We start from the raw sequence: 23,937 nt of genomic DNA on the forward strand, positions 1-23,937 counted from the left end.
TCTGAAATTACCTATATAGTGCACTACTTTTCTCTAGAGCCACACGGGCCTTGGTCAAAAGTAGTGTACTATGTAAAGTAAGAGGGTACCATTTCAGACATATACTCTGTGTGCTACCAGCCTGGAATTCAAACGGAAATGCTCCGTTTTACCACTGTATCAGTTTTTTATTCCCGGCTGGCGTGCAACTGTTCGAAGCGTCACACGTAGACGAGAGAGATATAACAATGATTTAACTGTAGCGATGAATACAATAGTATTCAACAGGGTATTGAATGAGAATGCCACAACCCCTGCATGCTTTCTCTCTGACGCACCTCCTGTATCTGACGGGTCTCTCTTGAGATGTGTGTGTCTGGCGCGAAGAAATGGCGTCGCACGGAACACTATAGGAGGAAAGCAGAAGGCCACACACAGAAGGCCACATGTAAAGCCTAAAGCAGAAGGCCACGGACCATGGGAATGTAAAGCCTAAAGCAGAATGCCACGGACCATGGGAATGTAAAGCCTAAAGCAGAATGCCACGGACCATGGGAATGTAAAGCCTAAAGCAGAAGGCCACGGACCATGGGAATGTAAAGCCTAAAGCAGAAGGCCACGGACCATGGGAATGTAAAGCCTAACACAGAAGGCCACAGACCATGGGAATGTAAAGCCTAAAGCAGAATGCCACGGACCATGGGAATGTAAAGCCTAAAGCAGAATGCCACGGACCATGGGAATGTAAAGCCTAAAGCAGAAGGCCATGGACCATGGGAATGTAAAGCCTAACACAGAAGGCCACAGACCATGGGAATGTAAAGCCTAACACAGAACGCCACGGACCGTGGGAATGTAAAGCCTAACACAGAAGGCCACAGACCATGGGAATGTAAAGCCTAACACAGAAGGCCACAGACCATGGGAATGTAAAGCCTAACACAGAACGCCACGGACCGTGGGAATGTAAAGCCTAACACAGAAGGCCACAGACCATGGGAATGTAAAGCCTAACACAGAAGGCCACAGACCATGGGAATGTAAAGCCTAACACAGAAGGCCACGGACCATGGGAATGTAAAGATTAACACAGAAGGCCATGGACCATGGGAATGTAAAGCCTAACCACGTTTTACCAAGCTAGCTAGCCTACTTCCTGTGAAACTGGAGGGCACTCATTTCAAATAAATAATCATAGAAATTATGGATATTAAACATTTAGGTACATACAAGTGTCTTATATCAGTTGAAAGCTTAAATTCTTGTTAATCTAACTGCACTGTCCGATTTACAGTAGCTATTACAGCAAAAGCATGCCATGCGATTGTTTGAGGACGGTGCCCCACATCAAAATATTTTTCCACCGGCACAAATTTCATAACTTCACAAATAGCGATTAAATATTAACTTAGTTTTTGAAAATCTTCCTCTGATTTGTCATCCAAAGGGTCCCAGATATAACATGTAGTGTCGTTTTGTTAGATAAAATCCTTCTTTATATCCCAAAAAAGTCAGTTTAGTTGGTGCCATCGATTTGAGTAATCCACTCGTTCAACATGCAGAAATACGTTTCTATGTACTCCTCAGAAACCCTAAAATGTAATCAAACGATATTATTTCTTACGGAAAGAAGTATGTTCACTAGGAAACCAATTTTAGGTGAGTCTTGTCTTCATGGCGCGTGAAAACACTAATTTCCAAGACTGTGTCCTTCCACTAAAACTGTTATTTCTTATTCGTTTTGGAAGTTATACCCCTGAAACCTTGAACATAGACTGCTGACACCCAGTGGAAGCCATATGAATTGCATCATGGGAGCTAGAATTGAGTATGCCCTTATACTTGCCATTGGAAGAGCATGGTCTCTCAAAAATAAAATAATTCTGGTTGGTTATTCTTTGGATTTTCTCCTACCATATCTATTGTCTTATACTCTCCTACATTATTTCAATATTTCTACAAACTTCAAAGTGTTTTCTTTCCAACGGTACCAATTATATGCATATTCTGGCTTCAGCGCCTGAGTAACAGGCAGTTTACTTTGGGCACGTCATTCAGGCGGAAATTGGGAAAAAAAGCGGCCTAGCCCTAAGAAGCTGTAGCTACCTAACCAAGCTTCCGACATGCTAAGCTAGCTAGTGCAGTTCATGTTAGACAATTTCAGTTGAAACTGGATCGAGAAAGGTCTGGGTTCACTTTCTTTTAAAATTACATTTACCGACTGCCACACCATGTACATAAACCATGACTAGCCATGGCATCTAGAAGTTTTTTCCCATTTCCATTTTGTCATGTCTCTTTTGTTGTGGTTTGCAGCAGCACTGACAGCTGTGTTGACAACCCACTGACAGCTGTGTTGACATGACAACTGGGTCGGAGTTACAAACAGAATGATATGTGATTGGACATTGCATACAGTCAGTTGCATGAAATATGATTTTTTTAAATCATCTCTTGCGATGCAATGCAACCAAGAATGCAGGCAATCTTTGGAGAACCAAATGAGCCGGCTCTTTTAAGTGAATGGAACCAAATGAGCCGACTCTTTTAAGTGAATGGAACCAAATGAGCCGACTCATTTATGTGAATGGAACCAAATGAGCCGGCTCTTTTAAGAGACTGGAACCAAATGAGCCGACTCTTTTATGTGAATAGAACCAAATGAACCGACTCTTTTATGTGAATGGAACCAAATTAACCGACTCTTTTATGTGAATGGAACCAAATTAACCGACTCTTTTATGTGAATGGAACCAAATGAGCCGACTCTTTTATGTGAATGGAACCAAATGAACCGGCTCTTTTAAGTGAATGGAACCAAATGAGCCGACTCTTTTATGTGAATAGAACCAAATGAACCGACTCTTTTATGTGAATGGAACCAAATGAGCCGACTCTTTTATGTGAATGGAACCAAATGAGCAAACTCTTTTAGGTGAATGGAACCAAATGAACCGACTCTTTTATGTGAATGGAATCAAATGAGCCGTCCGGAAAAGACTTGGAATGCCCATCACTAACACACTGTACAACCCAGACGTAACTTTATTGCAAGCAACATAAATTGCATCCAGATAGCTTTGAGTGACATCGGCTTAACGACAGGGAAATAAATCACCAGGGTTCAACCTATCCCCTAACAAGGTGCACTACCGTTGACCAGAGCCCTGTGGGCCTTGCCGTGCAGGACCCTATAGTTTCTGGTCAACATAAATCCAATACATAGGAAATACGGTACCATTTGCGACGACAGCCCAGCCCAGAGTTGAGGTACTGCAGGTGTCACACGCATTGATGTGAGAGCTGGGACCTGTTCTCAGCTGTGTCATCGGGAAACCTGAGCTGGAGTGTAGGCGAATGAATATGTGCTGACTGCAGATCAACAGCTGTCCTGGTCCAGCGTAGGATCAAAGGCAGCCAGGAGACAGACGGCTAAAAAAGCAGGATCCACAATCCAGAGATACACCCCCTCAGCTTGTACTGTTTCCATAAACCTCCGAGGCAGTGGACAGTATACTCTACGATACTATACACACTACTACTATAGACTCTACTATACTATAATCAACTATACTCCACTCCACTCTGCTATACTGTATACTCTACCATATACCACGCTACACTCTGTATACTCTGCTATACTCTACTATATACTCTACTATACTCCACTATATACTGTATTCTAATATACTTCACTATACTATAATCTACTATATACCCTACTGTACCCTACTATAGTCTGCTATACTCTGCTACCTTTAGTTTGTGTGTGTTTGCCCTCGCACGAGAAGAAGTTGTGTTGCTGACAGACGTTCACATGATGTTCCTAACTGAAGTGTGTGCGTCCAGCCAAAAACGTAAGCGTTGGGAAGTGTGTGTATAGTGGTTTGCAACGTCGTTTCTGTGCAGGACTAGGTCTGCTTCTCCTTCTAACTTTCACCCCGACTCTTTTACTCAACAAGACGGATTTAACTCAGTTCTTCATGTCTGCCCTGTTTTAATACATTATTCACGCGGGATGAGTGATTGGCCTCGGCCGGCCCGGCCTGCGGTCCACTGCGGCTGGTCCAAACCCAGGGACATAAGCTCTGTCCCTAATGGCCCCCTATTACCTCAGGACCAGTAGGGCTCTTGTCAAAAGTAGTGCACTATATAGGGAATAAGGCTCTTGTCAAAAGTAGTGCACTATTTAGGGAATAGGGCTCTTGTCAAAAGTAGTGCACTATTTAGGGAATAGGTCTCTGGTCAAAAGTAGTGCACTATATAGGGAATAAGGCTCTGGTCAAAAGTAGCGCACTATATAGGGAATAGGTCTCTGGTCAAAAGTAGTGCACTATATAGGGAATAGGTCTCTGGTCAAAAGTAGTGTACTATATAGGGAATAAGGCTCTGGTCAAAAGTAGTGCACTATATAGGGAATAGGTCTCTGGTCAAAAGTAGTGCACTATATAGGGAATAAGGCTCTGGGCAAAAGTAGTGCACTATATAGGGAATAGGTCTCTGGTAAAAAGTAGTGCACTATATAGGGAATAGGTCTCTGGTCAAAAGTAGTGCACTATATAGGGAATAGGTCTCTGGTCAAAAGTAGTGCACTATATAGGGAACAGGATGCCAATTGGGACGCATGCCAGACTAATCACATTTAGAATCTCCAACGCCTCTTACAGTTTGTTCTTTCATGTACAGCCTGGTGTGTTTCAGAGAGGTAAAAATGAAGTAACGTTTGCATATCTATTGGCATTTTCCATTAGAGGTTTCCCAAACCTCCATGCATATCCACCGCAGTATGGTTTATGGTAGTTGGTGCTCTGTCCTGTCTGTTTACAGGTTTATGGTAGTTGGTGCTCTGTCCTGTCTGTTTACAGGTTTACGGTAGTTGGTGCTCTGTCCTGTCGGTTTACAGGTTTATGGTAGTTGGTGCTCTGTCCTGTCTGTTTACAGGTTTATGGTAGTTGGTGCTCTGTCCTGTCTGTTTACAGGTTTATGGTAGTTGGTGCTCTGTCCTGTCTGTTTACAGGTTTATGGTAGTTGGTGCTCTGTCCTGTCTGTTTACAGGTTTATGGTAGTTGGTGCTCTGTCCTGTCTGTCCTGTCTGTTTACAGGTTTATGGTAGTTGGTGCTCTGTCCTGTCTGTTTACAGGTTTATGGTAGTTGGTGCTCTGTCCTGTCTGTTTACAGGTTTATGGTAGTTGGTGCTCTGTCTTGTCTGTTTAATGACAGAGAGGGTCAAGTAATGCTGCCATTCTGTGATGAGGTCATGAGAGACAAAGGGTTGTGATTGGTTGGCTGGGATGTGAGGAGAAGTGAAGAATCAAGGGTAAATGTAATTCATGGAGAGCTGCACACCACCCTCCACTCTCTCTCTCCCTCCACCCTCCGCTCTGTCTCTCCCTCCACCCTCCGCTCTGTCTCTCCCTCCACCCTCTGCTCTCTCTCTCCCTCCACCCTCTGCTCTGTCTCTCCCTCCACCCTCTGCTCTGTCTCTCCCTCCACCCTCTGCTCTGTCTCTCCCTCCACCCTCTGCTCTGTCTCTCCCTCCACCCTCCGCTCTGTCTCTCCCTCCACCCTCTGCTCTCTCTCTCCCTCCACCCTCCGCTCTGTCTCTCCCTCCACCCTCCGCTCTGTCTCTCCCTCCACCCTCCGCTCTCTCTCTCCCTCCACCCTCCGCTCTGTCTCTCCCTCCACCCTCCGCTCTGTCTCTCCCTCCACCCTCTGCTCTGTCTCTCCCTCCACCCTCCGCTCTCTCTCTCCCTCCACCCTCCGCTCTGTCTCTCCCTCCGCTCTGTCTCTCCCTCCACCCTCCGCTCTGTCTCTCCCTCCACCCTCCGCTCTGTCTCTCCCTCCACCCTCCGCTCTGTCTCTCCCTCCGCTCTGTCTCTCCCTCCACCCTCCGCTCTGTCTCTCCCTCCACCCTCTGCTCTCTCTCTCCCTCCACCCTCTGCTCTCTCTCTCCCTCCACCCTCTGCTCTCTCTCTCCCTCCACCCTCCGCTCTGTCTCTCCCTCCACCCTCTGCTCTGTCTCTCCCTCCACCCTCTGCTCTGTTTCTCCCTCCACCCTCTGCTCTCTCTCTCCCTCCACCCTCCGCTCTGTCTCTCCCTCCACCCTCTGCTCTGTCTCTCCCTCTGCTCTCTCTCTCCCTCCACCCTCTGCTCTCTCTCTCCCTCCACCCTCTGCTCTCTCTCTCCCTCCACCCTCTGCTCTCTCTCTCCCTCCACCCTCCGCTCTGTCTCTCCCTCCACCCTCCGCTCTCTCTCTCCCTCCACCCTCTGCTCTCTCTCTCCCTCCACCCTCCGCTCTCTCTCTCCCTCCACCCTCCGCTCTGTCTCTCCCTCCACCCTCCGCTCTGTCTCTCCCTCCACCCTCTGCTCTCTCTCTCCCTCCACCCTCTGCTCTGTCTCTCCCTCCACCCTCTGCTCTGTCTCTCCCGCCACCCTCCGCTCTCTCTCCCTCCACCCTCTGCTCTGTCTCTCCCTCCACCCTCTGCTCTGTTTCTCCCTCCACCCTCTGCTCTCTCTCTCCCTCCACCCTCCGCTCTGTCTCTCCCTCCACCCTCTGCTCTGTCTCTCCCTCTGCTCTCTCTCTCCCTCCACCCTCCGCTCTGTCTCTCCCTCCACCCTCTGCTCTCTCTCTCCCTCCACCCTCTGCTCTCTCTCCCTCCACCCTCTGCTCTGTCTCTCCCTCCACCCTCCGCTCTGTCTCTCCCTCCACCCTCTGCTCTCTCTCTCCCTCCACCCTCCGCTCTGTCTCTCCCTCCACCCTCCGCTCTGTCTCTCCCTCCACCCTCTGCTCTCTCTCCCTCCACCCTCTGCTCTGTCTCTCCCTCCACCCTCCGCTCTGTCTCTCCCTCCACCCTCTGCTCTCTCTCTCCCTCCACCCTCCGCTCTCTCTCTCCCTCCACCCTCTGCTCTGTCTCTCCCTCCACCCTCTGCTCTGTCTCTCCCTCCACCCTCTGCTCTGTCTCTCCCTCCACCCTCTGCTCTCTCTCGCCCTCCACCCTCTGCTCTGTCTCTCCCTCCACCCTCTGCTCTGTCTCTCCCTCTGCTCTGTCTCTCCCTCCACCCTCTGCTCTCTCTCTCCCTCCACCCTCTGCTCTGTCTCTCCCTCCACCCTCTGCTCTCTCTCTCCCTCCACCCTCTGCTCTGTTTCTCCCTCCACCCTCTGCTCTCTCTCTCCCTCCACCCTCTGCTCTGTCTCTCCCTCCACCCTCTGCTCTCTCTCTCCCTCCACCCTCTGCTCTCTCTCTCCCTCCACCCTCTGCTCTGTCTCTCCCTCCACCCTCTGCTCTCTCTCCCTCCACCCTCTGCTCTCTCTCTTCCTCCACCCTCTGCTCTGTCTCTCCCTCCACCCTCTGCTCTGTCTCTCCCTCCACCCTCTGCTCTCTCTCTCCCTCCACCCTCTGCTCTGTCTCTCCCTCCACCCTCTGCTCTCTCTCTCCCTCCACCCTCTGCTCTCTCTCTCCCTCCACCCTCTGCTCTCTCTCTCCCTCCACCCTCTGCTCTCTCTCTCCCTCCACCCTCTGCTCTGTCTCTCCCTCCACCCTCTGCTCTGTCTCTCCCTCCACCCTCTGCTCTCTCTCTCCCTCCACCCTCTGCTCTGTCTCTCCCTCCACCCTCTGCTCTGTCTCTCCCTCCACCCTCTGCTCTCTCTCTCCCTCCACCCTCTGCTCTCTCTCTCCCTCCACCCTCTGCTCTGTCTCTCCCTCCACCCTCTGCTCTGTCTCTCCCGCCACCCTCCGCTCTGTCTCTCCCTCCACCCTCTGCTCTCTCTCTCCCTCCACTCTCTGCTCTGTCTCTCCCTCCACCCTCTGCTCTGTCTCTCCCTCCACCCTCTGCTCTCTCTCTCCCTCCACTCTCTGCTCTGTCTCTCCCTCCACCCTCTGCTCTGTCTCTCCAGCGTATCTGCTCTCAGGAAGAGGCAAGACGTGCCACCAGTGTCCCCTCACTGGAGCGTGAATACTGGCTGTCCACCCACTCATCCCCTTCCTCCCCTTCATACTCCTCCTCCTCATCCTCCGCCTCCTCCCTTTCTCCCCCTTCCACGCATCCAAATATCATATATCTGGTTTCCAGCTGCAGAGGGTGTGTGAGACAGATCAACTGGTGTCTGGCCCAGTGTTCATGTGTGTCTGTACATAATTATCACCACAGGTATATATTTTTAGCGGTCCCTCTACACTGCAACCAAAGACAATGACGACAGACATACAGTATTTATAAAGAGATCGGTTTGTACAGCAGTCATGTCAATGTATCACCTCCAACTACTGTTACACAGCACGAGATGCATTATACAGACTCCTCCTCACTTACTGGAGAAACCTGATATAAAATAGTGTTCATATGTACACAACTGAAACACTAGGTTACACACTGCAAGGCTTCTCTAAAGTGCTCTTTGCTTTTAACATTATCATCATTATCATTGTTCCTATTACTTCTCTGTCTAGTTTTAGCTGAATAGAAAAGAATGCCCATTTAATTTGGCTGAAGGCTTTCAATGTTGTTGTTTTTGTACCCACTGGCGAATGTACGGTGAAGGTTGCTGCAGATCTCTCTCTCTCTGTCTCTCTCTCTGTCTGTGTCTCTGTCTGTGTCTCTCTCTCTCTCTCTCTGTCTCTCTCTCTGTCTCTCTCTCTCTCTCTCTCTGTCTCTCTCTCTCTCTCTACATGAATAATGTATTAAAACAGGGCAGACATGAAGAACTGAGTTAAATACGTCTTGTTGAGTAAAAGAGTCAGGGTGAAAGTTAGAATGAGAAGTAGACGGCTTTATGTATATAAACGTGATTTGATTCGTATCAGACATGGACTAGAATAGAGTCAAATGCTATCATCAACGGCCACTGTTTTCAATCTAACTATGTCAGTATTGACGAAAAGCTCTCACAAAGCACTCAGTACAATTCTGATTAATGAACCAGTCTGGGTACGTTTCAAAAATGCAATAAACATTGATTAGAGACAAATCGGACTCACTTCTTTTTGGGAAAATAATACAATTGGATTATATTAATTCCTCATGTAGCATTGCCGTTTATTTCAGTTGACTCTCTGCAGAGGTACATATTCTATATTCAATGTCTATTTATGACACACACTAAGAGAGGCCAAATCCAGTCTGTTGAAGACTACTCTTCCCTTCTAAAGGTCTGTCCGTCCGTCCGTCCGTCCGTCCAATGATGTATTAGAGAGTTGGACTGAAGACACTGTAGAGAGTAGTAGACTGTTGGGCTGAAGACACTGTAGAGAGTAGTAGACTGTTGGGATGAAGCCACTGTAGAGATTAGTAGACTGTTGGGATGAAGCCACTGTAGAGAGTAGTAGACTGTTGGACTGAAGACACTGTAGAGAGTAGTAGACTGTTGGACTGAAGACACTGTAGAGATTAGTAGACTGTTGGACTGAAGACACTGTAGAGAGTAGTAGACTGTTGGACTGAAGACACTGTAGAGAGTAGTAGACTGTTGGACTGAAGACACTGTAGAGAGTAGTAGACTGTAATGTGTCCAGGAGAACATTAAATCAATCTGTTCCGTTTATTATAAGTACACTGCAAAAGACTGTATTTTGAAAGCAGTTTTGTCCTTTGTTTAATGAAAAACGAGACGGGATCCCAGTTATACATTACTACGACGTTTACTTTCTCTACTCCTTCAACTGCGCGTGGCATCGTTTTACGAATGCAGTTTTACAACCAGTTTCAAGCACAGCTGTGCAACAGAGCTCTTAATGGGGGCAATGTCATACTTTGTAAAAGAAACAAACAAATATATTTGAGTGAATAATAATGAATAATTATTGATATATTCATATTTAGAAGAAAATTATTATAATGAATAATAACAATCAGGATGTTATGTCCAATGGAGTAAATGCAGATGGACAAACCCCACGCTTCAGTCTATGTACATTTTATAGGGGCTATGCTTAACCAATTGGACTACAGGTGATAATGCTCATTGCTAATAAGCACATGGCCCAGAAGAGGAGGTGGAGAAAAAGGGGCCAAAAGGTGGGCTGCCTTCTGAGAATTCGTAGGTGATCGAATAAACCCCCAGTTCCTCCCATTCTGTTAGCAAACGTGCAATCTTTGGAGAATAAAATAGATGACCTACGCTCAAAATTAAACTACCAACGGGACATTCAAAACTGTAATATTTTATGCTTCACGGAGTCATGGCTGAACGACGACATTATCAACATACAGCTGGCTGGTTATACGCTGTATCGGCAGGATAGAACTGCAGCTTCTGGTAAGACAAGGGGCGGCAGATTATGTATTTTTGTAAATAACAGCTGGTGCACGATATGTAAGGAAGTCGCAAGCTATTGCTCGCCTGAGGTAGAGTATCTCATGATAAACTGTAGACCACAATACCTACCGAGAGTTTTCATCTGTATTTTTCGTAGCTGTTAACATACCACCACAGTCAGAGTCTGGCACTAAGACAGCAGTGAATGAGCTGTATTCCACCATAAGCAAACAAGAAAATGCTCACCCAGAGCCTGCGCTCCTAGTAGCTGGGGACTTTAATGCAGGGAAACTTAAATCTGTTTTACCAAATTTCTAATCGGCATGTTAAATATGCAACCAGAGGGGAAAAAACTCTGGACCACCTTTACTTCACACATAGAGACGCATACAAAGCTCTCCCTCGCCCTCCATTTGGCAAATCTGACTATAATTCTATCCTCCTAATTCCTGCTTACAAGCAACAATTAAAGCAGGAAGCACCAGTGACTAGATCAATAAAAAAGATGAAGCAGATGCTAAGCTACAGGACTGTTTTTCTAGCACAGACTGGAATATGTTCCGTGATTCCTCCGATGGCATTGAGGAGTAAACCACATCTGTCATTGGCTTCATCAATAAGTGCATCGATGACGTCGTCCCCACAGTTACCGTACGTACATACCCCAACCAGAAGCCATGGATTACAGGCAACATCTGCACTGAGCTAAAGGTTTTACAGCTGCACCATTGAGAGCATTCTGACCGGTTGCGTCACTGCCTGGTATGGCAACTGCTCGGCCTCCGACCGCAAGGAACTACAGAGGGTAGTGCGAACGGCCCAGTACATCACTGAGGCCAAGCTCTCTGCCATCCAGGACCTCTATACCAGGCGGTGTCAGAGGAAGGCCCTAAAAATTATCAAAGACTCCAGTCACCCTAGTCATAGACTGTTCTCTGCTACCGCACGGCAAGCGGTACAGGAGCGCCAAGTCTAGGTCAATGAGGCTTCTCCACAGCTTCTACCTCCAAGCCATAAGACTCCTGAACACCTAATCAAATGGCTACCCAGACTATTTGCATTGCCCACCCCACCCCCCTTTTACACCGCTGCTACTCTCTGTTGTTATCATCTATGCATAGTCACTTTAATAACTCTACATACATCTACATATTACCTCGACTAACCGGTGCCCCCTGTACATTGACTCTGTACCGGTACCCTCCTGTATATAGTCTCGTATTGTTATTTTACCGCTGCTCTTTAATTACTTGTTGCTTATTTCTTATCCGTAAATTAATTTTATTTATTATAATTTTTAAAATATATATATATATTTTTTTTGAACTACATTGTTGGTTAGGGGCTCGTAAGTAAGTATTTCACTGTAAGGTGAAACCTGTTGTATTCGGCGCATGTGACTGATAAAATGTGATTTGATTTTGACATCTGATAATATAGACCATGCATAGTCTATACGCATAGTCCAATATCTTAAAATAATTTTAACAGAATTTTTACCAATATGTTATTGGACCCATTTCTGGAGGTTAAAATACCATTTAAGATGGTGTTAGCATCAATTTATTTTCTTTAATTTTGGAGTAGAATGTCCTTTTAAAGTCACCAGAACCGAGCTTCTCAGTCGTTCTACATAAAAAATTATATGATACGGTACCCTAATCAGAGAGACTGGAATTGGTCAAACTCTCAGCTTAATACATGTACAAAAATATCCTCTTTCCCTAAAAGCACGATGGTCTCTTACAGCAAAGGGAAGGTTAACTTTTCCCCAGACAACCGGTCTGAGATTGACTTAAATTTCAGTCATGGGATTGTTTTGTTGTTGTTGCTTTAACCCCTGAATGTAGTGAAGTAAAAGTAGTCAAAAATATAACTAAAAGTACAGATACCCCCCAAAACTTTACTTATGTGCTTTACACGACTGGTTTCATATGAGGCGACAGTACTTTTCGTTCACAATTAATTCATGATTATCCATAACATAGACATGTTCAGAAACATCTTCTAATCTTACTTATTTACTTTCCTAGGTATCTTTCCTCCTTCCCTAGCTTCCTTTCCTTTAATCCTTTCCTTTAATAATTTCCTAACTTACTTTCCTATATCCCTTTCCTTCTTTCCTTTCCTAGTTCCCATTCATTTTTTTTTTTTAAATTTTTTACAGTTTTTACACTTTTTAATCAAACAGTTTATTTTCTCTTGTCCACCTCTAGTTCACCAGATTCCTCAAGACTATGTAAGATCTTGGTCCCTTTAAGATCTTGGTCCCAGCAGACAACACCACAACAAAACATAGATATCCATCAGACACTCTCTTTCTCCATTAAATCCCTTGCATGTTTCAGAACCAGCTGGTGGAGGGAGAGATGGACACACCTTTTCAAATGAGGAAGTTTTTGATTAGTAAAGATTTCTCATAATATTACAAAATGTTCCATCACGACACAAATAGCTTCCTGCAATGCGATTAGCATGACATTGCAACAATTTGTGTTCTTGTTTTTTTCCCCCCGGAAGAATCGGATAACATCTAAAATGGCGTCTGAGGGATGTGGTTGCGTCTGGAAGGAGGGAGAGAGAGGTGAGCCACGAGCGGTGCGTCACCTGGACCTTGATGGACTTTGGGAGAGGGGTGTATTTGAGGTTGGAGAATTGTATGGAGTGAGGGATTGGTATGTGCCTGCTGGTCAAAATCAAATCAAATCAAATGTTATTTGTCACATACACATGGTTAGCAGATGTTAATGCGAGTGTAGCGAAATGCTTGTGCTTCTAGTTCCGACCGTGCAGTAATATCTAACAAGTAATCTAACAATTTCACAAAAACTGCCTTATACACACACAAGTTTAAAGGAATGAATAAGAATGTGTACATAAAAATATATGGATGAGCGATGGCCGAACAGCATAGGCAAGATGGTATAGAGTATGGGGGATGGAGAGATTGGGGAGGGAGAGATGGGGAGGGAGAGATGGGGGAGGGAGAGATTGGGGAGGGAGAGATGGGGGAGGGAGAGATGGGGGAGGGAGAGATGGGGGAGGGAGAGATGGGGGAGGGAGAGATGGGGGAGGGAGAGAAGAGGGAGGGAGAGATGGGGAGGGAGAGATGGGGGAGGGAGAGATGGGGGAGGGAGAGAAGAGGGAGGGAGAGATGGGGGAGGGAGAGATGGGGAGGGAGAGATGGGGGAGGAAGAGATGGCGGGAGGGAGAGATGGGGAGGGAGAGATGGGGGAGGGAGAGAAGAGGGAGGGAGAGAAGAGGAGGGAGAGATGGGGGAGGGAGAGATGGGGGAGGGAGAGATGGGGGAGGGAGAGATGGGGGAGGGAGAGATGGGGGAGGGAGAGATGGGGGAGGGAGAGATGGGGAGGAAGTGTTTATCTGACACCAAGGATAGACATCTTCCCTGTCTCTCCTTCCAGCAGCTTGGGAATTATATACAAACCCTATCAACACCAGGTAGAATTGTTATTAGAATTGTTATTATTAATGAATTGTTATTCATTTAACTGATGGTGTGCTCTGTTAAAATGTTATACAATTTTTGGGCTTTTAAGCCAACTGGTGTCTCGCTGCTCCTACCTATACCGGGCATAGAAATAGTTTATGCAATAGAAGAGTTGCAAAAATCTGAAATGAAATACAGAAATCAATGAATCACATCAACACCAGTGAGCTTCCCATGGGAAGGGGAAACAGGAAGGGGAAGGGAAAACAGGAAACATGAAGGGGAAACAGGAAGGGGAAGGGAAAACAGGAAACATGAAGGGGAAACCGAAAGGGGAAGGGGACAGTTTACCAAAATGTCTTTACTATGTACGCTGTCTATGGACGAGATATAACAGCAGTCCATGCTTTGTTTTACCTGACCAATGTTTCCAAATGCCCACGTTTTAGCAGCTGTGGCACAAATCCAATTCAAATCAATCGTACTTATTATAGTACTTAACATTTTTCATGTTCGAACTTGTAATTAACCAGATTTTTCGATTGACTTTATCCTCAGCTGCTCTTCTGTTCTGTTTAAATACAACATGTAATAGTAGAGTAGCTGAATATACACCGAACAAAAATATACACTACCGTTCAAAAGTTTGGGGTCACTTAGAAATGTCCTTGTTTTTGAAAGAAAAACAAATTTTTTTGTCCATTACAATAACAATGAATTGATCAGAAACACAGTGTAGACAGTGTTAATGTTGTAAATGACTATTGTAGCTGGAAACGGCTGATTACATTTTTTTCATGGAATATCTACATAGACGTAAAGAGGCCCATTATCAGCGACCATCACTCCTGTGTTCCAATGGCACGTTGTGTTAGCTAATCCAAGTTTATCATTTTAAAAGGCTAATTGATCATTAGAAAACCCTTTTACAATTATGTTAGCACAGCTAAAAACTGTTGTGCTAATTAAAGAAGCAATAAAACTGGCCATCTTTAGACTAGTTAAGTATCTGGAGCATCAGCATTTGTGGGTTCGATTACAGGCTACTCCCTTCACAGAACAGTGCAAACTGGCTCTAACCAGAATAGAAAGAGTATTGAGAGGCCCCGGTGCACAACTGAGCAAGAGGACAAGTACATTTGAGTGTCTAGTTTGAGAAACAGACACCTCACAAGTCCTCAACTGGCAGCATCATTAAATAGTACCCGCAAAACACCAGTCTCAACGTCAACAGTGAAGAGGTGACTCCGAGATGCTGGCCTTCTAGGCAGAGTACTGACTGGCCAATAAAAATAAAAGATTAAGATGGGCAAAAGAACACAGACACTGGACAGAGGAAGGTGAAGAAGCCGGATGTGGAGGACCTGGGCTGGCGTGGTTACACGTGGTCTGCGGTTGTAAGGCCGGTTTGGGTGTACTGTCAAATTCTCTAAAACTATGTTGGAGGCGGCTTATGGTAGAGAAATTAACATTCAATTATCTGGCAACAGCTCTGGTGGGCATTACTGCAGTAGGCATGCCAATTGTATACTCCCTCAACTTGAGACATCTGTGGCATTGTGTCGTGTAACAAAACTGCACATTTTAGATTGGCCTTTTATTGTCCCCAGCACAAGGTGCACCTGTGTAATGATCATGCTGTTTAATCAGCTTCTTGATATGCCACACCTGTCAGGTGGATAGATTTTCTTGGCAAAGGATAAATGCTCACTAACAGGGATGTAATCAAATTTGTGCACAACATTTGAGAGAAATACAGTTTTTGTGCGTATGGAAAATGTCTGGGATCTCTTATTTCAGCTCATGAAACATGGGACCAACATTTTACATGTTGCATTTATATTTTTGTTCAGTGTCATTTGGGGAGTATAGCTGGTTTAGCTGGTTTAATGCAGCCAGCTTTGGGCCAGAAAAAACACTAAGTATGTGGCCCACAGCTGGGCCGGAATAACATCGCTATCTGGGAAAACCACCGCTTCCAAAACAGTACCAGCAGCCATCTACACTTCCTCTAATTTGACACACTTGCGCACTGTCCTGTTGTAATATTCACACACACACACACACACACACACACACACACACACACACACACACACACACACACACACACACACACACACACACACACACACACACACATTTTGAGAAAACCCACTTTAGACTCACTTCTGTTGTACCTGTCACTGTCTCCTTCCCTTTTCCCAAGCAGACACAGTTTCCATGACAAAATAACACCTACATCCAAAGCTGAGATATTCCGTGGATGTCAGTTTCTTACTTCTTCTTTCCTTAGAACGTGTTATGGAGAAGGTACGAAGGCCCAATACCCCTCATTTCCATGTATCTTGTTCATGTTGTTGCTCTCTTAAAAGACACCAGGTTAAAAGGTTGAAGTAAAATCCTGTCACAACAAAGTGTGTTTTAGTTTAGTTTTTTGTTGTATTTTTTCTACAAGAGAAGCATTTTATTGTCTTACCCTGACGAACAACAACAATTGGATATTGGTATTGACTGAACAGAGCAGCCAAAAAAGGCACACACCACACACACACACACACACACACACACACACTACACACTTCACATCAGAGAATTACACACACACACACACACACACACACACACACACACACTACACATTACACACTACACACTTCACATCAGAGAATTACACACACACACACTACACATTACACACTACACACTTCACATCAGAGAATTACACACACACACACTACACATTACACACTACACACTTCACATCAGAGAATTACACACACACACACACACACACACACACACACACACACTACACACTACATACTTCACATCAGAGAATTACACACACACACACACACACACACACACACACACACACACACACACACACACACACACACACTACACATTACACACTACATACTTCACATCAGAGAATCACACGACTAACACACTACACACTTCACATCAGAGAATCACACACACACACACACACTACACACTTCACATCAGAGAATCACACACACACACACACACACACACTACACACTTCACATCAGAGAATCACACACACACACACACACACACACACACTACACATTACACACTACATACTTCACATCAGAGAATCACACGACTAACACACTACACACTTCACATCAGAGAATCACACACACACACACACACACACACTACACTACGTCCCTCTTACCAGCCCTGCTTCTGCCATCACAAATTCCACTGCTGTCCAAGTAACACTTTAGAGGCTCTAATACATTGTGCTTTAATTACGTGTCTAATTCAGCCACAGGGCCCGCTGCTTTGAAGGCCCGAGTCCCTTGTGTCCTCAGAGAGGGCACTCTGATATGGCTCTATGCCACAGACAGGTGCTTTGTGCTCTGAGCCCTATAAAGCCTTTGTATTGGTGTCTCTGTGGCCCCCAGGGTCCCACTGGGTGAGTGGAGGCCTAGTGTCCCATTGGTTGTAAATGGACCAATGATAAAATAAGCTGCTGCCACTGTGTACTCATTAATTATTCACAGTGGACTCCACCCACACTCCATTATGTAAATGTCACCTCGACGACGCAAGCTTTCAGGGACGGGCAGATTTTTAAAAACAATTTAAACCCCAAAAAATAATACGTTTCTGTTGGTCAGTAATGGACATCTAAAGGGAATTGGTCCCCTTACACTCAGCATGTTGTATGAATGGATGTGTATGTCCGTAGCCTAGGAACAGAAATATCATATACTCTTGGTCTACAATTAACAGAAAGTAGGCTGAGCAGATTTGTAAATATGAACCATATTTGCTTCAGTGACGTAATACTACTACTGTGTGTGAATTCATGTACAGGATGTGGTTTGTTTTTTGTATTTCCATATGTATCATCCTCATCATTTATTGAATCAGAAAATGGCTAATGCATCTAACGAGCCACGCGTAAAAAAATAACATAGTGTTCGCAAGATGAGTATAGAACACAACCCAGTTCCTGCTACATTGTGTGCCACTATGCCATGAATTAGAGCGGATGCTGACAAATAATGATCCGCCCCCTGTCATTAGGTTGCAGCCGTTGGCCTTGCGTAATCCCGAGCGTAAGACAAAGATCAACTTCTTTTCCTACCGACACCGTTGAGTTTCCTCTTTCAATTCACCATTGCTGACATGTTGTGTCAATCCTTCATCAATTTGTTTGAGGCACTAAAAGCAATACAAATGGCAATAGGAACACCAGTTCTGTCATGGTAATGGTCAACTTGACTTCACGACATTGGTCGAACATTGAACATTTTAAAAACAAACTTGATTACGAGACAATTTTTGAAGCATTTCATATTGACATGGGGATTGTAGAATTATTGTATTAGTGACCTCTCTGTCAGCTTTACAATGATACAGTTCCTACACTATATATAAAAAAGTATGTGGACACCCCTTCAAATGAGTGGATTCGGCTATTTCAGCCACACCCTTTGCAGACAGCTATATAAAATCGAGCACACTGCCATGCAATCTCCATAGACAAACACTGGCAGTAGAATGGCCTTACTGAAGAGCTGAGTGACTTTCAACGTGGCACCGTCGTAGGATGCCACCTTTCCAACTAGTCAGTTTGTCATTGAGCCAAGTCACAGATTTAGCTGTGATGTGAAGGCAAATTATAATCTGCCCAGCCCAGAGCCAGGCCCGGCTGTGACAGGACAGGCTTGGTGTGGGATAGGACAGGAGCAGATGGTCTTTGACAACCAGGAGAGAGCCTGGAAATGTAGTGGAGGCAGAAGCCTCTGTTTTTAATAATGCAGCATACAGGGGGAGCTGCTGTACCTGACAGTGACGCTCTCTGTCTGCCTGTCTGTGTTAGGTCTGTCTATCTGCAGGTCTGTGTTAGGTCTGTCTATCTGCCTGTCTGTGTTAGGTCTGTCTATCTGCCTGTCTGTGTTAGGTCTGTCTATCTGCCTGTCTGTGTTAGGTCTGTCTATCTGCCTGTCTGTGTTAGGGCTGTCTATCTGCCTGTCTGTGTTAGGGCTGTCTATCTGCCTGTCTGTGTTAGGTCTGTCTATCTGCCTGTCTGTGTTAGGGCTGTCTATCTGCCTGTCTGTGTTAGGGCTGTCTATCTGCCAGTCTGTTTAGTTCGTGTTGGTAAAGCCTCAAAGTAACTCCTCTACGTCCAGCTGAACAGACTCTCATCACCTATAGAGAGCAAGCGAGAGCGGATCTGCGGGTTCACATAACAGTACTACAGCTTTTCTTTGAGAGACCAAAATAATATTAGTTCCCTTGTTGACAAGAAATAACACTGTCGAGGATATGACACAATTTCCAAGTTCACTGCGAACTAAGTGATTGAAACGGAAAACAACCATAACATCTGTGCAGAGCGAAGTATTTCATTTCGCTATTGTGTTTACCTCCATTAGATGCGTGAACATCTGGGCATAGTAGAGTTGCCTAGTATTTGCAGCGTTTGACTTTGTCACTGTGAATGTAAACACGTTTCTTATCATACCTGTGACATCTGAGGTCGGAGGTTGATCTCTTTGAGGTTGATGGACTGGGGTCGGAGGTTGTTGAGAAGTTGACACAGGAGCACTCCATCTCGGAGGGTCTGAGCCAGGTCGAATACCTGAGCAGACTCCCATGTTACCCGATGGTCGGGTGCAAGCATCTTGCAGTTGATCAACCATAATGCGCACTGCCTCCAATACTCCATTTAGGTTTGAGATCAAACAAATCTTACGCGACGAATAGGAATCCGATTGGAGTATAATCAATAGAACGCACTAATACAACATTGTGTCCGTTGTCAATTTATCATATAAACGATGAAAACGAAACTAGGTATAGTAGCAGGATTTAATTCTACTTCTCTTCGTTTCATAACATAAATAAAAGTAAATTGGAAGACGCGAGGCTACTGTCTGTAAGTTACTTGTACACTGTCCAGTGATGACTGAACTGTTCCATCCGCTGACAGTAACGGCGACACTGTCCGTGCGCTCTCTCTCGGTCTCTCGCTCGCTCTGTCCACAGGGCTAAACTACCACCCGCAGCCTCTCCTCTTCCGTTTGCCACTCATACAGAATGTTCCGTGTACACTGCGTTAGGCTACTACAGGCTACTGCGTTGTCACCTCATAAGGGACAGTTCGACATTTACTGGGAAGCGGAGGTCTATAATAGTGCTGGTTGGCAAACTTAAATTTTTTATGCTTTTGGGAGAGTTGGGTGTTTTTTTTATTGGGCACAGGGGATGGTAGTTTTTCCCTGGTTAACATTCACTCTTCTGCAGCTTTTGCATTTGCCTCCCATGCCAATGTGCTTTGGTACTTACCTTATGCACAATGTTTTTCTGCAAGCTAACTTTTATTATAAACTGGGTGGTTGGAGCCCTGAATGCTGATTGGCTGACAGCCGTTGTATACCACGGGTATGACAAAACATAATTTTTGTTGGTATAATAAGGCACCTCGGGGGGTTGTAGTATATGGCCAATATACCACGGCTAAGGCCTTTATCCAGGCATTGCATCGTGCATAAGAACAGCCCTTAGCCGTGGTATATTGGCCATATACCACACCTCCTCGGGCCTTATTGTTTATCTACACCACAGGTCAATATAGGCACAGATTATACACTATATTGTCTAGATATTGGACAATATAGTCGGACGTGTGTTTTGTCTTGTCCCGTCCTGTCCTGTCCCGTATAAATATAGATTTCCTAGGTTTTTTTTTCGCTGTAAAGTATATTTTCAAAATCTGACACGAGGTGGATTAACAACAAGCTAAACTATGTTTTGGTATATTTCACTTGTGATTGCATGATTATAAATATTTTTTGTAATATTTTTTAATATGATACGTTTGGGAATTTTTTTCTTCCTTTCAGGACCGGAACGAGGGTGTAGTTTTCTCAACATAACGCGCAACCCAAATGGCGTTTTTTTGTTATAAAAGTAATATTTATCGAACAAAAAGAACATTTATTGTGTAACTGGGAGTCTCGTGAGTGCAAACATCCGAAGATTATCTAAGGTAAGCGATTAATTTTATTGCTTTTCTGACTTTCGTGACCATGCTAATTTGGGGCTAGCTGTTGTAGCACTTATTGTTACACTCACAAAAGCTTGGATTTCTTTCACTGTAAAGTATATTTTCAAAATATGACACGATAGGTGGATTAACAACAAGCTAAACTGTGTTTTGGTATATTTCACTTGTGATTGCATGATTATAAATATTTTTAGTAATATTTTTGCATTTGGAGCCCTGCAATTCTAGCGGTTGTTTAGGAAAGTGATCCCGCTAACGCGATTCGTAGCGCAGAGAAGTTTTAACAACAGCCACAATTGTTTCCACTAGTTACCCCAGCCACAAAGTCAAAATGGATTATATAGTTAAAATTCATGAAAACAAACATTTGATTTTTGGTCTTAATTTAAGGTTAGAGTTAGGCATATGGTTAGCAGTGGGGTTAGGTTTAAAATCACATTTTAAGAAGATAAATTGTAGAAATAGGTAGGGTTTACGACTTTGTGGTTGTAATAACTAGTGAGGACCAGACACAACTCCGATATAAAGTGTATTTTCTCAGAATTTCCAGAACGTCCTACTTATATCAGTCCACTCATAACAACCTAATGATTACGAAACGTCTATTCGATCAAGTAATCTACACGTAGCAAATAAGCCATTACATTTTTTGTTAACCAAATTCAACACTCTCAAGAAAATGAGAATAGAAACGGCAGCTGCTGGAGAAGACAGATTTTCGGACCCAGTTATCCGTCTCTCTTTGACTGGAAGACTATTGGAGAGGAAGAGGCTAACTGTCTATCCTGCCCTTTATCCACCATTCATAGTGACAACAGTGGTAGGTGGATCGATTTTCGAGATCTGCAATCAGCTCACTAGTAGTCAGACCACACCGAGAAAAACATTCAAAGCTGCATTTTCAATTTTTTATTTTATTTTATTTCACCTTTATTTAACCAGGTAGGCTAGTTGAGAACAAGTTCTCATTTGCAACTGCGACCTGGCCAAGATAAAGCATAGCAGTGTGAACAGACAACAACACAGAGTTACACATGGAGTAAACAATAGACAAGTCAATAACATGGTAGAAAAAAGAGAATCTATATACAATGTGTGCAAAAGGCATGAGGTAGGCAATAAATCGAATAATTACAATTTAGCAGATTAACACTGGAGTGATAAATCATCAGATGATCATGTGCAAGAAGAGATACTGGTGTGCAAAAGTGCAGAAAAGTAAAATAAATAAAAGCAGTATGGGGGTGAGGTAGGTAAATTGGGTGGGTAGTTTACAGATGGACTATGTACAACTGCAGCGATCGGTTAGCTGCTCGGATAGCAGATTTTTAAAGTTGTTGAGGGAGATAAAAGTCTCCAACTTCAGAGATTTTTGCAATTCGTTCCAGTCGCAGGCAGCAGAGAACTGGAAGGAAAGGCGTCCAAATGAGGTTTTGGCTTTAGGGATGATCAGTGAGATACACCTGCTGGAGCGCGTGCTACGGGTGGGTGTAGCCATCGTGACCAGTGAACTGAGATAATGCGGCACTTTGCCTAGCATAGCCTTGTAGATGACCTGGAGCCAGTGGGTCTGACGACGAACATGTAGCGAGGGCCAGCCGACTAGGGCATACAGGTCGCAGTGGTGGGTCGTATAAGGTGCTTTAGTAACAAAACGGATGGCACTGTGATAAACTGCATCCAGTTTGCTGAGTAGAGTATTGGAGGCTATTTTGTAGATGACATCGCCGAAGTCGAGGATCGGTAGGATAGTCAGTTTTACTAGGGTAAGTTTGGCGGCGTGAGTGAAGGAGGCTTTGTTCCGGAATAGAAAGCCGACTCTAGATTTGATTTTGGATTGGAGATGTTTGATATGAGTCTGGAAGGAGAGTTTGCAGTCTAGCCAGACACCTAGGTACTTATAGATGTCCACATATTCTAGGTCGGAACCGTCCAGGGTGGTGATGCTAGTCGGGCGTGCGGGTGCAGGCATCGAACGGTTGAAAAGCATGCATTTGGTTTTACTAGCGTTTAAGAGCAGATGGAGGCCATGGAAGGAGTGTTGTATGGCATTGAAGCTCGTTTGGAGGTTAGATAGCACAGTGAATATGAATCCACAAGAACAAATAGGAGCCGCTGATAGGCAGCGGACAGGCCAGGTGCATCATTGCCATGAAAGAACAGTGAAGACATGAAACACACAGCTCAATAAGTTCCCCTATTGATCTTGTTTAGGGACAACTGTCACGATCCTCTTGAGGATAATGAGTGGACCAAGGCGCAGCGTGTGAAAAATACATCTCTTTTATTTGAGACGAGTGAAACACGAAACGAACACTTATAACAAAACAAAGCTACAAACGTAAGTGCAATACAAAAGCTACAAACGTTATACATAGACAATTACCCACAAAACCCAATGCCTATGGCTGCCTTAAATATGGCTCTCAATCAGAGACAATGAACCACAGCTGCCTCTAATTGAGAACCAATCTAGGCAGCCATAGACATACAAAACCCCTAGACAAGACTCTGACCCATTTAACCTACAAACCCCTAGACAATCCAAAAACACATACATTCCCATGTCACACCCTGACCTAACTAAAATAATGAAGAAAACAAAGATAACTAAGGCCAGGGCGTGACACAACAGTTATTCTACCTAGACTAAAGTAGCCTACAACACCACAACGCAATGAATAACTGCACTGTTTTCAAGAGATTACAACATTCTACTCTAGGCTGCGGTGAAAATGTCAATTGAATAATGGTTCAAAAGAAAACCTGTGATTTGAATGTTTCTTTCCATTTGAATCAGTTGCAGGTCTACTCTCGACAGTAACTTCTAGAAAGGCGCAGTAGAATACTGGTTGTATTTTTACTTCTGACACTGAGATGCTCGCTGTCTGTTGCAGATCATCATTCTCCCAAGTCATCCTGTAATAATGTGGCTACATATTCTCCCAGCAGGCCCAGTTTTGCAGGAAAAGCTTAACACGCGCTCTGCCTCCTCCCCAATCCGAGCTGCTATTTCTTATTGCCCACTTAGATGCTAACTAACGAATCAATATAGCCTAAATATTTGTCATTTAACTTTAAAAAAATAAAATAATGTATGACCTTTTTATATGAGGCATCAACACAACCAGTCATGATGTTTTAATCTAATTAGGTTACTTCAAAAGAGTCCTGTAGGCATGTACACATTCATCC

General features: G+C 44.6%; 1 protein-coding gene across 1 annotated transcript in view; it reads right to left on the reverse strand.

The window, feature by feature from the left end:
- Nucleotides 1–19,756, reverse strand: part of LOC129858891 (guanine nucleotide exchange factor VAV3-like) — a 160,203-nt gene extending 140,447 nt beyond the window's left edge. The window contains exon 1 of the mRNA XM_055928128.1: nucleotides 19,198–19,756. Coding sequence (XP_055784103.1) covers nucleotides 19,198–19,401 — 204 coding nt within the window. The 5' untranslated portion in view covers nucleotides 19,402–19,756. The remainder of the gene's footprint in view (nucleotides 1–19,197) is intronic.
- Between the last annotated feature and the right edge of the window lie 4,181 nt (nucleotides 19,757–23,937).

The sequence above is a fragment of the Salvelinus fontinalis genome, chromosome 7 (assembly GCF_029448725.1).
Source record: "Salvelinus fontinalis isolate EN_2023a chromosome 7, ASM2944872v1, whole genome shotgun sequence".
In the NCBI taxonomy this organism is placed as follows: domain Eukaryota; kingdom Metazoa; phylum Chordata; class Actinopteri; order Salmoniformes; family Salmonidae; genus Salvelinus; species Salvelinus fontinalis.